This window comes from Adiantum capillus-veneris, chromosome 14 (assembly GCF_014529385.1).
Source record: "Adiantum capillus-veneris isolate H3 chromosome 14, ASM1452938v2, whole genome shotgun sequence".
Classification (NCBI taxonomy): Eukaryota; Viridiplantae; Streptophyta; class Polypodiopsida; order Polypodiales; family Pteridaceae; genus Adiantum; species Adiantum capillus-veneris.
In genome coordinates this window covers 21,139,433-21,157,356 of record NC_140944.1, presented here as the reverse complement: position 1 = coordinate 21,157,356, position 17,924 = coordinate 21,139,433, and the positions used below count along the sequence as shown (strand labels likewise).

The window sequence follows — 17,924 nt, the reverse complement described above, 5'->3', positions numbered from 1 at the left end:
AAACTTCCTCAAGGGAAAGACCCTTGCAAGATGTACATTGAAACTCCCATAGCAAATCACACAATCTGCCTGGGGATAAAGATACTCTAATCAAGTGGTGATGTATAGCTATCTGGATAGTGATCAAGTCTACACAAAATTGCTTGCAGCTCTGTCCACCTCAAGCAATGTAGCAAAAAACCACGAAGACCAGTGCCAGGTATCTGACTCATATAAAGCATCTTTTGTAGAAACTTAGGCCGAGCCTCCAAGAGTATCCGCACCGCTTAACATTTCCTCATGATTTACCCCAAAAAAGGATGCAAATTTACGGCCCAACCAAACTGTAAGAGAGGCAAAAGGGACAAATTAATTGTCCACCTCAAAAGCCAAGGGAAGGTACCAACATGCACATCTCTCTGACCAAACCAACTTCCCAAAGCCTCTCTAAACTGACTCTCAAGCAAATCTGCAAATTATCTAATATCCATAAAGTAATTGGCTTCAACCATTGTCTTCTCTTGTAGGATATCATAAGCAGCCTTCTTCGTCCAAAATGAGTCATCATGTGAAACCTGCCCTCTAAATCTAATTGTGGGAGCTCTCTCTGGACTGAGGAGAATGTGACATTTTCCTGACAACTGCAAGAAAAACATGTCAACACTGGCCCACTCCTCAAAGAAACGTCTGGAGATCTCCATGGACAAAATTGAGCAGGCAAGATCTCAAAAATCGGAACATTTGCAAGAGATGCAAAGCCTACTGAATGAATCAAAGTCCTCAGCAAACTTTGAGGACTCACTCTCTTCCCCGTGGACAGCATCTACTATGAGAGGCGCCTGCGGCTGCTTCTCCAAAAGATCCAAGGTCTGCTAGATTGGCCTATCCGGGGGGCAACTCAGACTGCTCTTGGCGTGTGTCACCTATTGCTTGTCCTCCTCTATCCCTATGTCCAATTGTCCTGGAACCTCCTCTCAATCCTGGTATGGTAGCCTCTCCTCCAGCGATTTGTCTGGGGACTCCTTTGCCTCTGCACCTCTGTCTCAATACTCGTTTGTAGACGAGCAAAGGTTGTGCCTATACCTGTCTGGCTACCTATCAACTCCTCGTTGTTGCTGCAGACTTTGCGCAGGGCCTTGTAGCCTCCCATACTGGATACTTTGGGTTCTAACATCTGTCCTTAAAGACAACTAATGTAAAATCCTCGTACCACGAATGTAGAAAAAATCTCTCTCTCTCTCTCTCTCTCTCTCTCTCTCTCTCTCTCTCTCATCACGCCATCTCTCTCTCTCTCTTTACCATGCTGTCGTTTAGGGTTTGCTGCTGTATTTTAGGGTTCGCGACCTGTTTTTAGGGCTCGCGACCTGTATTTTAGGGTTCGCGACCTTTTTTTTTTTTTTTTTTTTTTTTTTTTTGGGGTTGTTGGACAGATCTGCGTTTCAGGGTTTGCTGCATTTTCTGCACTTTAGAAACATCAATCCTCTCTTCTCTCTCTCTCTCTCTCTCTCTCTCTCTCTCTCTCTCTCTCATGTCATCCCCAACCTCACCTATGGCAACAAGCAAACTCAAATATATGCTTCACTCCAAACGAATTTCCATCATTAAATTGGAAATGAAAGCATGGAGAAAAGAGATGGAAGATTGGAGGAACGCGAAGACCGTTTTCCTCCGAGAAAATGAAGAAAAGGAGAAGAGGTGGAAGGACGAGAAGGATCATCTTCTCAACAAGATCGCCACGTTGGAGAATAGCATTTTGGACCTCCACAAAGAAGTGTTGGAAACACGGTCAAAAAATGGGCTTGAAGAGGGGGAATTTCAGCCCTCTTTGAGGGAAGAAATTGACAACATCAATGAGGAGAAGAAGTCATGGGCCGCGGTCATATCCGAAACGCAAAAGAAAGTAGAGGAGGCCGAAAAATGGATTGAGGTTGCCAAGAAAGGGAAAGGTAAGGAAGCTCCTTGTACACCCACTCTTATCAACATGACCCTCGAAGAGGAACAAAGAAGGAGGGTGCGGGCTCTACATGTGAGGGTAACCGGCCTCAAGGACATAAACAATGTGGAAAAAGAGGTCACAAGCCTCACATCAATGATGGGGGTGGAGAAGCCTTCACACACAAAGGCATGGAGAGTGGGCAAGAAGAGTGAGGGCCCCGGAGAATCTTCAAAGGAAAGAGCTCTCATACTACGCTTCCCTTCATTGGAAGAGAAGAAGGAATTCTTGAGGAAGAGACCTACTCTCAAGAAGACAGGTATTTTCTTAGGCGATGACCTCACTCTCTCACAACTTGCGCATATGAGAGAAGTAATGCCCGAGATTCAAGCGGCAAGGGAGAAGGGGAAGATGGCCTTTTACAGAGATGGTCGGGTGGTGATTGTAGAGCGGCGCTCTACATGACGGTGCGAGACCTATGGGACCACATTGAGGATGGCGACTTGGAATTGTAATGGGTCTATGAGGTTGGATGTTGGTGCCTTTGAGGACAGTTTCAGAGACAAGGACATTGTTTTCTTTTCAGAGACTCACCAGGCCCCTGGCCAACTGTTGCCACATGTGGTGGGATACAAATGGGAGACAGCCCACAGAACAGTCACGAGATCTGAGCATGGGAGTAGAGGTTCAGGAGGAGTAGCGGTGTTGTTTAGGGAGGAGCTACAGCCACTACTACATATTGTATGGAGAGATGATCAGGCTAGATACATGTGGGTGAGGCTGAGAGCTGACACAGGTCGATTTCTATATATTGCTATATGTTACTTCCCCCCCCCCAGTACATCAGTATATGCTGTATCCAGAGGGCAGTCGCCTTTCTCAATTCTAGATGATGATATATGGGAGTTTTCTAGGGATGGTGATATCATCCTCCTAGGAGACTTCAATGCTCGAACGGGCAACTGTCAGACAGTCTTCTACGACACCTCAGATGAGATGCTTAGAGAGTTGGATGTGGGTGAGCTGGGGTTTGACAGATGCTCACATGACAGAGAGCAGACTGAGTATGGGAGATACCTCATGGAGATGACGACTACACATGGGCTAGCCATACTTAATGGCTTACAGCCGTTTCCTGGAGCAGCAGGCTTCGCATGCTTTCCACACAGACATGGGGCCAGTACAGTGGACTATGTTATGACGCAGCCGAGCTTTATTCCTTGTATTCAGGATTTCACAGTGGGAGCCAGACCAATGGGCGTAGCAGTGGATCATGCTCTCTTGACACTGTCCGTATCTTTTCAGTTTAGTACAGCCCAGAAATCAGGAGACAGGTCACACACCCGTTATACATTTACACCAGAGACTGACTCGGTTTATACAGAGGCGATCTGGGATCGTCTATGCACAGTTGCTCCAGGCCTCTCAGTAGAGGAGTGCACTACTTTATTGACTGAGACACTACATGATGCAACATCAGAGGCATACCCACACACTCAATCGGATCGGAGGCGACATTCTGGGAGCATGCCCCAGAATAGTTGGTATGATGAGGAGTGCAGAGAGATGAGAGCCCAGCTTCAGAGGGATCTTCATTTAGGAGTCATCACCTACAGACAGTCGCGGATTGCTTTCCGGCGCCTTGTGCGAAAGAAGAAACGAGCTTACCTGGCCCAGATGGAGCGAGACTTGTATCAGTTGTTCTTGAGTAGAGACTCAGGCGAGGCATGGCGACTCTTCCATGAGCACTCCCCTCCCCCAATGATTACTTCTCCTGATGTGTGGGGCCAGTATGCGACATCGTTATATACGGTTCCTGGGCAGGATCCCCTTCCAGATCCTACAGAGCCATGTCCACCTACGAGCACCTTCTTTACCACTGAGATGGTAAAGAGAGCCATTGACAGGATGAGGACCAGGAGGGCTTACGATCATGACGGTCTAGTAGCGGAGCACTTTATACATGCTAGGGATATGCTGATGGAGGTTCTTGCAGTGTTGTTCAATCGTGCCATGTGTGAGGGATTACCTGAGACTTGGAGGTTGTCTACTATTGTGCCTATATTCAAGGCAGGTGATCCTACAGAGCCTGGAAATTACCGCACTATTATGGTTGGACACACACTGGCACGATTGTATGCATCCATTATTGAGCAGCAGTTGAGTAACTGGGCAGAGGGTGAGGGTGTACGGGCAAAGGGACAGGCAGGTTTCAGGAGGGGTTTCTCCACTCTTGACCATATTCTGACACTCAGAGCTATCATTGAGGAGGGCAGGTCACATGGGAGACGGATTTATTGTAGCTTTGTGGATTTCCGCAAAGCATTTGACATGGTACCGAGAGCTCGACTGATGCGCAAACTGCAGGAGATGGGGGTGCCCACAGTGTTGATTTGGGGGATTATGGCTTTATACAGATCAGTGATGGGACATGTACGCACCCCAGAGGGGATATCTGACTTAGTTCACTCCACTATCGGGGTGAAACAGGGTTGCCCATTGTCTCCTACTCTATTTGGTATGTATGTTGATGAGGTGTCTGATTACATTGACAGAGAGGGTGATAGAGGTGCCCAGCTGGCAGGGACGTGGATCCCATTGTTGTTATATGCTGATGATATTGTCTTGATCTCTGACTCACCAGAGGGTATGCAGCGACAGTTGGATGCATTACACAGTTTTGCAGAGGATAGTGGATTGTCTGTAAACCTTGGTAAAACCAAGGTCATGGTGTTTAACACCACACTGCAGTGGATCGGGAGATCGGCACCGACCTTCACGTATGGTCAAGAGATTGTGGAGTATACAGATGCATACACTTACCTTGGGATAGTCTTCACTGGGCCGAGGTTTTCTTTGGAGAGAGCAGCAAAGACTAGACTGACCAGAGCTTATGCGGCCTTGGGAGGCTTGGAGAGGATGTGTTCGCAGGTTCAGTTCCAGGAACCTCGGACAAAGTTATGGCTCTTTGATACTTTAGTAGCCTCAGCTATGATGTATGGGGTACATGTATGGGGACCTTCTGTAGGCCAGGATGGTTGGAGACGTATGGAGAGGCCCTTGGTATCTATGATCTCCCGATTGATTAGAGCCAAGGCCTCCGTACCTCACGCGATCATTCGAGCAGAGCTAGCTGCCCCCCCCCATGGAGATTGAGGCGCTTACCAGATCAGTGTCCTTTGTGCACAGCCTATGGGATACTACTAGAGACAGATATGCTAGATTGGCCCTTGAGTCTTCCAGACAGTTAGCTCTACAGGGGGACACTTCATGCTCGTATGCACAGATGACTTCATGGTTTCAGACGCATGGCTTCACCATGGATAGGTTGCCCCCTTTCCAGTATTCTCTTCAGGCACCCTCGCTGTCTCTTACACGGGTGGAGATCACTAGACTCATTCGTCAGGACCTGATCCAGCTCGACACCAGGAGGACATGGATAGAGCCGCCTCAAGAGTTGAGCACGAAGATGGCTTTCTATAGAGAGCATCTTCTCCACCTCACAGGAGATGGGTTTGTGATTCGACCCAGCTACATGGACACACATATGTCTCATGGTTTGCGTTGTGCCATTGGTCAGATACGCACATCCTCACATCAGCTCGAGATTGAGACTGGTAGATTCAGAGGGATACCAGCAGACAGCAGGATATGCCGATTATGCCAGAGAGAGCCAGAGACAGAGTTGCACTACATATGTCATTGCACAGTGTTCTATGAGATACGGGGGCGTTTCCACTGCTTATTCAGAGAGGGTTTTGGTCCTCTATCTAGGGTCATGAGTTATGAGGATCAGAGATGTCTTGGACTATATCTACTTGAGTTACACAGGTATAGAGACACTTTACTGGGGAGAGCTAGAGAGAGGCAGTCCCAGAGACACATTACAGATTTCTTTTCACTAGATATGGGACAGCCAGAGGAGCAGCCACCACTGCAGAGCTCGTCCCACACTCATTCGACCACTACTGGCACTCTCATCGACCGAGCATTGGAGCTACAGAGATACAGACAACCGCGACTGAGGAGAGGAGCTACACAGCATCGACGGAGACTACAACAGAAGATTCGAGCCATACTCTCTCGACATCCAGAGTGCAGATGAGGATGGATCCTCACCATTTCTTCCATCTTTGTTTCACACACTGTTACATCCAGTTTACCGGGTACCTATTGTATCAGCTGCTACACCCACGTAGTTTTAGATTGTAGTAGTAGTAGTAGTATTTTGTTCCACTTCTAGTTCTTTTGTACCCAGACATGGTATTAGATTCACTATTTTGTAACTGATTGGTCTCATAGGTCATTTTGGCCTTTTGAAGACGTTAATATAACATTTCATTTCTCTCTCTCTCTCCGATGAAACTGAATGAAACAGCATATCAGAAGTCATGAAAAGCATATTCAGGAAAAAACAGCAGATTTCATTGCTTTTACACAAAAATCAATGAATCTGATTGCATTCCCTAAGGAGCTGGCTCATTTTCACATCTTCACTTTTTTCAGTTCGTAAGTTTTCGAAAACACCCCAAAGGCTTTAGTAGGGTAGTCTGAAATGTGATATGCAAAAGCTTATATACGCAGTGTATGAAAGCTATAAAGTAGCCATCCCAGGTTAGCCGTATTAAACCATCTTGGGATTTTGCACCTCAAATAAAGAGATCCATTCAGCCTACCAACTGAATCCTGAATTTCTGGAAAATATTTTAGAAGTCGCACCCCTTCAAATGAAACTATGAAGTGTCATGCTTACATGATGACACATATATACGAAGCACCTCATTGGTAAAGATACATACCAATCAAGAGTTAAAGAAACTCACAACAAAAGGTTGCTCATTGAGAGTTGTTGCACCATCCTATTGCATATAAACTTTTTATCTGCAATTTGGAGTAATTCAGCTGAGATGGCTGTAAAAAATGCAGGTCATCCTGATTCTGTCTCCTCATACTTTCCATTACAACTGCTTACAATGGATCATTGTATAACCATAGAAATTTCATCCGTCCAAGGATACCTCCCAAGATGTTTCTTGCTACGAAGAAAATTCATTTTCTGCCACATTGTCCTCAACAAGAAATCCAGCCTTGCTTTAACTAGAGCACCTTATTTGCAGCGCAATTTCCTCTGTCTCCTCATACTTTCCATTACAACTGCTTACAACAGATCACTTGTATAACCATAGAAATTTCATCCGTCCAAGGATACCTCCCAAGAAGTTTCTTGCAACGAAGACATTTCATTTTCTGCCACATTGTCCTCAACAAGCAATCCAGTCTTGCTTTAACTAGAGCACCTTATTTGCGGCACAATTTCCTCAAACTACTGCGAGTGTATGCACATTAGCTTTCGATATTTTCAGCACCTTCAATGTGAACTCTAGTACACACCCCTGCCTCTGAATCATCACTAACAGCCCCTTCAATGATTTTATTGTGATCAATCTTTGCTCAGAACATCCCAAAATCTGCCTGAGGTCGTTCTTAGTGGAGAAGACACGTCATAATCTTAACCTGGCATCAGTCCATTTCTGACACTGCACTTGTCAAGAATGCCAGCAAAAGCGCAAAGAGGCAGGTCTGCTTAAGGCCTATCTGTGCCCAAAAGCGCTTAATCTACAGGAATGAAGAAAGAGTGCATTTAGAAACCAACCGCAGTCATTGAGAGTCATGAGTAAGAGAAATACAGAAAGGTTATCACACAAACCAGCTGTGTAACCAATAGGAACTTCATAGCCATGCTCGCCTTCAAAAATTGCGCTCGACCTCCTGTCTTGCTATCTAGAAAATCTTGCAGCTTATTTGCTTTTCCCTGCGCAAGCAAGATGATAAAGTGAGTATTCTGTTTAAATAATTTGCAGATGCATTATTCCAATCCTTTCTTTTTCTAAAATCAAATTGGGAGATAATTTGGAAGGCATGGCACCAGGCTCTCAATCTAGGTACAACCATCAGCCTTCTCCTCTAGAGAAAGAGAGAGAAAGAGAGAGAGAGAGAGAGAGAGCATATTACCGTGATAAGCACTCCGATCAAAACCACCAGCAATGCTGTGTTCACAAATTGATTCCCAGTAAATAATGGTCGAACCACGGACATGACCATCTGCAAAAATCATAAGTTTGGTGAGTCCAGAAATCATTGTACTGTCAGCCAACACACACAAAGCTTTGGTGGCCACAATTGGAGAAGCAGCTTTAAGAGAGAGAAAGTCTACCCTGACCTTTCCCCACATATTTGCACAAGAAAGTTTTGAGACTATCAAGGTTACAGATGTAAGAGGCTGAATTTGCACCTGAAACAGAGAGATTGCACCCCGGATGCCTTGCCAAAAGCAAGCAGCACCCTTAAAACCAGCAGAATCACATTTCCTGTGAATAAATTTCACAAATAAACCAACCAAGCGCGAGCCTGCATTCAAAGCAAAAGTCTGAAAATGAGTAGCCCACGAGCTTGCATGATTTACTAAAAACAGAGCAAATGCCCCCATGCCTGCACCACAAACAAGCAAACTTCCCTTTTTCTTTCTCTTTGATAAGAGGATCCTTGATAGTAATGATGGTGCTCTTTCTGGAGAACGCAAGAGTGAAGAGGACCTCTGCATTCAAACATCAGTTACATCACAACAGTAGCCTTTTGGCTCATAGAGTGCTAAGCTCATGCATAGAATATGTTTCTTTCCGTTTTGACAGAGCATTACTTCATTGATGTGAGTGCACATACACAGAAACTTTGTACAACAAGTAAGGGGCTGACAAAATTGGTGAAGCTCAGCACATACAAAATGTTCACATTCAGACTAGATATTGACATCCACACATATAGACCTATGTGTGACACAATTAAATGAATACAAACCGGCATGGGCCCAAATCCAAACACACAGTTACACGCACACAGACGTGCAGTTTAGAAAATAGTTACCTGCATAATCAATGCATGCGTACATTGAAACATGCGTACAAGCTCAAAGACGAGCATATACACAGGCCTACTACACACATACATCAACAAATACATATATAAGCACAAACTCTAGCACATACAGATACAAGCACATAGGCATGCACTTATAAACATACATGCATGCATAATCAATGCAAAAACACACATGTGACAGGGAGGTCCTACAAACATACATCATAGACATTTCTGCATGCACACATGTATACATCAAAATGAGGGTTTTAGAAGGAAGTTCTGTGTAGGAAACGAACATCAGTACACGGGAAGAAGAATCGTTCACATTTGCTTGAAAGAAGACATTTTGAGAATGAAAAAGACGTTCTTGAAATGTAATGTACCTTGAAGAATTGGAAGAAGGCTGGGGCAGGAAGAGAGGCTTTGTCAGAGGTTCTGTAATGAAGCAGGCTGCCTTGCCTAGACTGCAAGTGAAACTCGCAAAGGCGTCCAGCTGCCACCTTTGCCTTCAAGAAGAAAAGGCGTGCCCTTACACGCAATGCAGCATCGCAAATGGCCCCTTCATCCTGCTGCTGATGCATGGAGCTTCTTCGTTTGATTCTTGCCAAGAACGAGAGAAGAAAGTTCTTCTTTACAATCCTTCCTGGAGATGCCATTTGTAGCTCTGCTGTCACCAATCCCTCTGCCTTCGCAGAGATGGAAATCTTCCATAGCTTTGAGGAAGATTGTCGCTCAGATAAGCCCATTGTGTGTGTGTGTAGAGAGAGAGAGAGAGAGAGAGAGAGAGAGAGAGAGAGTCTGTGTGAATAATGTGTACATGTGAGCTCTTTCAAGCTCGGTTTTGCGCGCGCGCGCGCGGAGGGGGGGAGAGAGAGAAAGAGAGAGAGAATACCATAACGGCTAGTTGGATTTGGCAAATTTAGCCAAGCATAGTTGGATTTGTCCACCATGTTTAGAGAGGAATAAGAGCAGTTTCCCACAGGCATCGTTCCACCCCCCCTTGTGCACATCCGCAAACGAAGCTCCCCAAGACCCAACTCTGCGGACTGGTTCGTGAAGAGTTCACACGCTTTGGCAATTAATAACTATGTGTCAAATTCGCTTACGAGCGACTGGGGTAGAACGAACACGTCCTGAGAGCCCTTCCACGCGGTGAGTTTCCTAAGGCTGGGTTCAGATAGGGCGGAGGCGGAAATGACGAAAGGAGCGTGGGTATGTGGTGGCGCACATTCACTATTCTGAAAATGAAGAGCAACTTTCTCTACCCACCTAAGAACGGACATCAATGGCATCCAATACATCAGCGCAACTACAACTCTCTCTCATTGGCTATAATTGATTAACTTTTACATTATATTTTCCTCTACCTCCGCTTCATGTGAACGATGGTGCTAGGTAGGTTACGAGGCTCAGCTTGCCGCCGAGCTCATTTAAACCCAGCCTAAGGCCCCTGTCACACGCGGGCTACGGACAGGGTCGTAAAAGCCAAACTTGGGTGTCGGGCTTGTCACACAGGGCGGACACAACTTAAGTATTTACTATTTGAACTGAGCTGCATCCAACTGTTGTAGCCCAGGTGGAAGAAATTTTGTGATCTTAGTCTGTCGTGCAGGGTTCAAGTCCACTTTGTGAATTTCGCGTTGCTTTTTTTGCAGCTATCCGACGGTGAGGGAAGATGGTACAATTCACAAAGGAGCGGACACAAATAAATTTTTGCCACGACGTTCCCACACACGTCAACTCACCACACTTTTTGAGTTTCACTTTCCCACGCATAAAAGGTACTTTCTATTTTGGAGTAAAAAACTAAAATGAGAGAGTCCCATTGATTTTGAGCCTCTGGTCTCATCAAACTAGGCTATCCTCTTTCAACCCTTATTTGGATTATGTGAGTTTCATAACCCACCACGTGACAGGCCTCTAAGAGGGTTCCCCCCATAGGTCCGCTAACGATGCAAATGGAGGGCCCTTGTGCAGAGAAGCTCCAGCCCCATACGTTGTTTAGCATTTTAGGTCGGCTTCAGACGACATGACTGCAATGTGCGCAAGTCAAGGGTGGCAGTTGATTGGATGAAAACAGTTGGGGGTGTCCCCGGACCCACCAATTTTTGTGTGGCCGCCAAATGCCTTTTACTAACTTAGAGCCTTTGGGCTTAATAAGAAAAGAACTAGGAACAATACTCAAAACGAGGAGATCTTTCTAGTAGGGACCTTGAACAAAGAAGTATTGCTTAACACCTATGTGAATTTATTGTGCCTAATCATTATGGGGGGGGGGGGGGGGGGGGGGGAAAGACGCCATTACCCAATTTTTTTCATAAGCTTATTTGCTTCTACTAAAATGTCGATGAGTATCCCTTAACCTCCTTGATCTTTAGGTAAACTCCAAAATTTTCAAATGAATTTCGATAAAAAAAATTGGACAAATCACCCTTCCATAAAACGTTTTTGCAAACTTTGCGAATTTGTTGCATTGTTGATTCCAAAGGTCACCAACATGAGACATAAAATATGTCATAAAATTTAATATCTAACTAACCCAAATGATTTTTTCATATTAAATTGATCATTTAATGTGGGAGAATACACGATAACAAGAGTTAGAATATAGAAATGTGCTTATGATCTATCTCAACATGGGACCAAAGTCAATGGGTCCAAATGAGAGATGGTTTGTCAAAGAGCAATGTTAGCTAGTGGAGCTTGAAAGACGTTAGGGTTAGCTTTATTAAAGACCTCCAAAGGTTAGTGTTAAAAGTCCTTAGACCTAGGACCTTAGGTTAAGCTAGGTTCATGTTTTAGGTGTTAATAATTAAAGTGCTTGACATGCTTGATAACTAATGTCCTTGGCCAAGCTGGCCATGTGCTTGAGGTGTCCAAGTCAAAGTCAAAGTTGAGTGCTACAAAGAGGGGAACGAGCCTACAAGCTAGGGATATGTGTGTGTGTGTGTGTGTGTGTGTGTGTGTGTGTGTGTGTGAGAGAGAGAGAGAGAGAGAGAAAGAGAGTCCATGCTCATACTAAGCCTATGCATGTTGACTAAGGTGCTTGGGAAGTTTCCCCATGCTTGGAAGGTAAGCGCTTGAGGAGCTTAATCAAAAAAGGATCCCTACAAAGAGGGAGCGAGCCCCAAAGTTAGGGACATACTTGACTTGACCTTCCACTCTCCCAAAGGGCACCCCTTTCTTAAGGGCCACAAGAACACTTGTCAGGTTCTCCCTATGCTTAGCCACATGGTGTGCATGAATCATATTGGCTAGGCTAAAGAGAGGTCCAATGAGCATTTAGATTGATTAATAAATTATCTAAATATTATCAAGCCCTCTCTCTCAAAGGGGTAAGGAGGACACTTGTCCAAAGCCTACCCATGTTGCTTGAAATGTACAAGGCATGTGTTAGGTTAAATGGCCATGTGGCCGACCTCCCATCACTAACTGCTACTAACCGGCCTAAGTGTACAACTATACACTTGTGTGAGCCACTAACACAAAAGTAGAGTGTGTATGGTGCCTAAGTGCATAAGATAGAGAAGAAAGAAAGGGGGCACACAGTGTGTGTCGACTCTCTCCCTCCACCTGTGTGTGTGGCTATGGTGGTGTGTGTGTGAGTGTGTGTGTATTCATCTTTCTCTTCCCTTGTGCTCCTGGATCCTCTCCTTCATCTGGTATCAGAGTTGTTCCATTCTTGAAATCGCTTCCGCGCACATGCACACTTTCAAGAGCGCAAACAGGGTTCCGACTTCGGCATCGACAAATTCAGCATTCTGAGAGCGTTTCCATCAAGTGTCCTGTTGGTTTTACCCCCCCTTTTGGAGCCATTCATGACATCAGAAACCTCATTCGAGCTACAGTTTAGGAGATGTATTTTTCAGCTCTCTTTTGGTAGTTTGTGTTGCAGAGCTTCCATAGCCATTACAAGTACCATTGTTGCAGTCTCTTCCATCTACAAGATCCCATGGCTCATTCGGGAGTGTGTAGCCTCTTTCGGAGTGGCCTCATACACACACATAGAGTGGGAGTTTGACGGCATTGCCTTCTTCGACTACAGATATAGATACAGGTACATAGAGTGGCTTGGTTAGCTTCCTCTGTGCTTCTCGGCCTCGATTTCAGCTTCGGCTACAGCATCGGCATCGCACAGGCTATAGGTTTCAGTGCTTGCCATACTCTGGATCTAGTGGGAGCAGTTTTGTATGCGTACATGCATATGTTGGCACTTTTGACAGTGTTTGAGCTCTTTTTAGAGAAATTTGACTCCTCGTCGCAAGGATATTTCTTTGCATGCACATGCTTTTGACACATGTTTGAGCGTCGTGACAAACTTGTACTTCTTTGTGGATACTGCCATTGTACACTTTTGTGGAGCCATCTTTTGGCTAGTACGGCAGTCCCAGCCATTTGTGAGACTTGGTCTGAATGATAGCTATTTTTTAGACTTGGCTATACATTTTGCTACATAACCTACGTTGTTGAGGGTCGATAGCGTGAGGTTTTCATTCAGTTGGGATATTGTCAAATGTGGAGATACCTTCGGTGATACAGGTAGCTGGAGCATCCCTTACGAGACCTCGCCATAGGATATGTATAGAGTGGTATAGGTGCTTTTGACACCAAGTTGGCGGTCTATGGTTAGTTTGACAATTTATGTGCCTCAGTTGATCTCTATACAGTGTGCTTTTGAGAGGCATTGCCCTCTTTTATGCTTTGTGAGTGACATGCTTGGTCATTTTGTCTCGTATTTTGGTTGACATAGTCCCAAATACAAAGGAGATTCTGTCAAAATTTTCCCAAAATCTTTTGGTAGTTTTGTCACCATGTCTACTAGCAAAGACCGTGATGTTTATGACATAAAGAAGTTTGATGGCACTAATTTTCAGCTTTGGAAGAACCAAATGCATGATGTGCTTGTCCAAAAGAAGCAAAAGTTGCATATTGCCTATGCGGCTAGAACTGAAGATATGCACATCACTCAGTGTTAGTGGGAGGAGCTTGATGAGCTATACAGGTCTACAATTAGATTGCACCTTGGTGAGTAGATGTACTTTTCAGTATTATAATGCGAGACTGCTTATGCTTTATGGCAAAAATTATGGGATGCTTACAAAAAGGATACGGCTAGCAATAAGGTTTTCACGATGCGAAAACTTTTCAACCTTCGTATGAAGGAGTCGGCTAGAATTGCCAGCCATATCAATGATTTTGATTCTCTTTTTGCCCAGATTCGTGCACAACGCATGACCATTGATGATGAGAAGAAGCAATCTTTTCGCTTTGTTCATTGCCACCCTCGTGGGATATCTTTTGCACAACTATTAGTAACTTTGCTCCTAATGGTACACTAAAATACGATATTGTTACTAGTGCACTTTTGTCAGAGAAGATGTGTCGGAAGACCATGACTAGCTCGCATTATGACGAAGCTCATTATGTGCAAAGGGATAATAAGCAACGTAAGGGCCATTCTTCGCAACGTGAGTCCAAGAAAGAGGACAATAGAGATGCATCAAAGGGTAGATCAAAGTTTTGTTGTCGTCGCAATGTTCAATGTCATTATTGTGATAAATTTGGTCACATAAAGAAGGATTGTTATGTTAAGTATGGAGCCTGATTTACCCTTGTAATTTTCTGTGGTAAAAGCGCACATTTGTAAGGCCCCCATTATGAGGAGAAGCCATCGTGCGTGGAGGAAAATCACTCACCGGAAACCAAAATTTTCATAGTCAAAAATCAGGGGCAACTTTAGGGGCCTCGGAGGCGGAAGACCTCGAAACTTTTTTTTTCCTCGTCAGAATATTCCTTTTCGCCATAATATTATGGCCGGACGGCGGCCGGAAAGTGGTCGGAAAACAACCGTCTGCTGGTCGGTGGGGCCGGTAGTCAATGGCCGGTGGTGGCCGGTGGTCGGAAGTCAGTGGCCGGTGGCCAAATTCAAAAGCGGACTTGTCTTCTCAAGGGCGGCCACACATGGGCGGATTGGAGGGTCCGATTTGGACTTATTCACACAAGGGCGGCTACACATGGCTGCCTCTCATAAGAGAGGGTAGCCCTTTTGGCCTATAAAAGAAGGCCATTTCTACACACATTTCATAGTGTGAAGTTGATGCAACAAGGTGAGTGTGAGGAGGTGAGAGTGAAGTAAGGCGGGAACTCCATTAAGGGTATAATCCCTTTCTAACTACTTCTTGTTTTGAAGTACTAAAGCCATTGAGTGGCTGCTTTCACGTGGACGTAGCCCACATTGGGTGAGCCACGTATATCGTGTGTACTCTCTCTCTCTCTCTACACTATAATCTCGTGTATGTAAATCTGTCTCTCTCCATTAAGTAATCTACTCAATTATCTATTTAGCTACGTCTTATTTCCTAACAACTGGTATCAGAGCAAGGTTTGCTCGTAGCTAAATTATCTCAAGGAAAGGATTCCTTGAATTGAGTGGGAGTTATGGCGGAGGAAGGGAAGCTCAAGATTGAGAAGTTCAACGGCAAAAACTACCAACATTGGAAGATGCAGATTGAAGACTATCTCTACCAGAAGGACCTCTATTTGCCACTAGGCGGTCTTGCAAAGAAGCCCGCAACAATGGCAGATGAAGCATGGATTGTCCTTGATCGAAAGGCACTGGGAACAATCCGGTTAAGCTTGGCGTCAACGGTGGCCTTCAATGTTTCGGAGATGAAGACCACGGAGGACTTGACGAAGTCACTTGACGACTTCTACGAGAAACCATCGGCATCCAATAAGTTATTTCTTATGAAGCGCTTGTTCAATCTAAAGATGGCAGAGAATGGTTCAGTTGCAGAACACCTAAATGACTTTAACACAAACATAAGTCAACTTCGATCAGTGAAAATCAATTTCGATGACGAAGTGCGAGCTCTCCTTATACTATCATCTCTACCGGATAGTTGGGACAGCCTTGTGATGGCTAAGTAATTCTATTTCTGGCACAAATACTCTTAAGTTTGATGATGTTGTGGGTGTTCTCCTAAGTGAGGAAATACGAAGGAGAAGCACAAGAGAATCATCAAGTGCTGCACTGTCAGTGGAAACAAGAGGAAGGCCTAAGGAGAGGTTCAAAAACCAAAAGGGTCGTGATCGCTCAAGGCGGAGCAAGTCACGCACAAAGTCAGTTCTTGAATGTTGGAACTGCGGCAAGAAGGGCCACGTCAAGAAGGATTGCTGGTCCAAGAAGAAGAAGGAGACAGAGTCTCAAGACAACAAGCCAATATCGGAGTCCAATGTGGCAGGTAAAGTAGAGCAAGATGCTCTAATTCTCTCATTAGACAATGTGTCTAATTCTTGGATAATAGATTCCGGGACTTCATTCCATGCGACACCACACAAGCAACATTTCCAAGACTACACCAAAGGTAATTTTGGGTATGTATACTTGGGAGATGATGAAGCTTGTGAGATTGTTGACAAAGGTACAGTTTCTGTCAAAACTGCTAACGAAAATGAATGGAAGCTTAAAGATGCTAGGCATGTTCCTTCTCTTTGCAAAAATTTAATCTCTACAGGACAATTGGACGATGAAGGTCACAACATTGTATTCGGAAACAAACGGTGGAAGATCTCAAAGGGATCTTTGGTGGTTACCAAGGGAGAAAAGGTCGATACACTTTACTTGTGTATTGTTAGCATGCAACCTTCAGCTTGTGCAGCAACTACAGAAGTTGACAGTGCAATGTGGCACTACTAGCTTGGGCATATGAGTGCCAAAGGAATGCAAATCCTTCAAACAAAGAAGCTTCTACCAGGTTTGAAAGAAGTGGACTTAGAGTTCTGTGAAGATTGTGTTTATGGTAAATAAAAGAGGGTAAAATTTCAAAAATCAGGAAATGAAAGAAAAAATAAAAAACTTGAGTTTGTTCATTCTGATGTTTGGGGTCCTGCAAGTACACCATCACTTGGTCGCTCATTGTACTATGTAACATTCATAGACGATGCGACTAGAAAAACATGGGTTTATGTCATGAAGAATAAATCTGATGTATTTTCCATATTTCAAAGGTGGAAAGCCTTTGTGGAGAATGAAATAGGTACCAAGGTTAAAAACCTCAGATCTGACAATGGAGGTGAATATTGCAGCCAAGCTTTTGAAAGCTTTTGTGCTAGCAATGGCATTCGGAGGCAAAGGACAACCCCAAGGACACCTCAACAAAATGGTATTTTGGAAAGGATGAACATGGAGCGAGCACGAAGCATGCGGCTACATGCAAGCCTACCGCTTGAGCTTTGGGCGAAAGCTGTAAGTACGTCTGTGTACTTAATCAATCAGTCACCCTCAACGGCATTGGATGGGGGAGTTCCAGAAGAGGCATGGACAGGTAAACCGGTGAATTATGCATTTCTCAAAGTGTTTGGGTGTGAGGCTTTCATGCACATAGATAGAAGCCTAAGATCAAAGCTAGATGCAAAGTCTAAAAAGTGTTTCTTCATTGGCTATGGAGAAGGTGACTTTGGATATCACCTATGGAATCCTCAAGATGGTAAAATCTTAAGAAGTAGGGATGTAATTTTTAACGAACAAAATATGTACAAAGATTACTTGGAAAGAAATCAAACAAAAGAAACAGGTGATGAGTACATGGAGCTTGAGGACGGGGAAGACTCAAGGACTACAAACGGTGACAATGTGCAACAACGTCAACCAAATGAGGAGCCTCAACCTATTCCCCGAAGATCTACAAGAGCAAGTAGACCTCCAGAAATGTTTGTTCCTTCCTTCAACCATCTCTTGATCTCAGATTCTGGAGAGCCGGAATCATACGAAGAAGCTATGCAACATGAATCCAAAGAAGAATGGACAAAGAGCATGCAAGTGGAGATGGACTCACTACATCGCAACCAAACATGGGAATTGGTTGAGTTGCTTAAAGGTAAGTGGGCACTTCAAAACAAATGGGTGTACAAGGTGAAGGAAGAAGAAGGTGGGAAGAAAAGGTACAAGTCTAAGCTTGTGGTAAAAGGTTTTTCTCAAAAGAAAGGTATTGTCTTCAATGAAATATTTTTTCATGTTGTAAAAATGAACTCAATTAGGCTTGTCTTAAGCCTTGTGGCTACTCATGATCTAAATCTCAAGCAAATGGATGTA

At 44.4% G+C, this 17,924-nt stretch overlaps 1 protein-coding gene across 2 annotated transcripts in view; it reads right to left on the bottom strand.

Annotated features, from left to right (window-relative positions):
- Positions 1 to 9,736, bottom strand: part of LOC147442055 (uncharacterized) — a 40,938-nt gene extending 31,202 nt beyond the window's left edge. Inside the window, exons 1-5 of one of the 2 annotated variants that reach the window (XM_086528383.1) lie at positions 9,214 to 9,736; positions 8,205 to 8,507; positions 7,925 to 8,014; positions 7,620 to 7,724; positions 6,736 to 7,528 (exon numbers count right to left, since the gene is read on the bottom strand). In XM_086528383.1, the coding sequence (XP_086384509.1) occupies positions 7,433 to 7,528; positions 7,620 to 7,724; positions 7,925 to 8,014; positions 8,205 to 8,507; positions 9,214 to 9,576 (957 nt within the window). In that variant the 5' untranslated portion in view covers positions 9,577 to 9,736 and the 3' untranslated portion in view covers positions 6,736 to 7,432. Of the gene's footprint in view, positions 1 to 6,711; positions 7,529 to 7,619; positions 7,725 to 7,924; positions 8,015 to 8,204; positions 8,508 to 9,213 lie in introns of both variants that reach the window. The other variant, XM_086528382.1, reaches the window with a different exon arrangement.
- Positions 9,737 to 17,924: the final 8,188 nt, after the last annotated feature.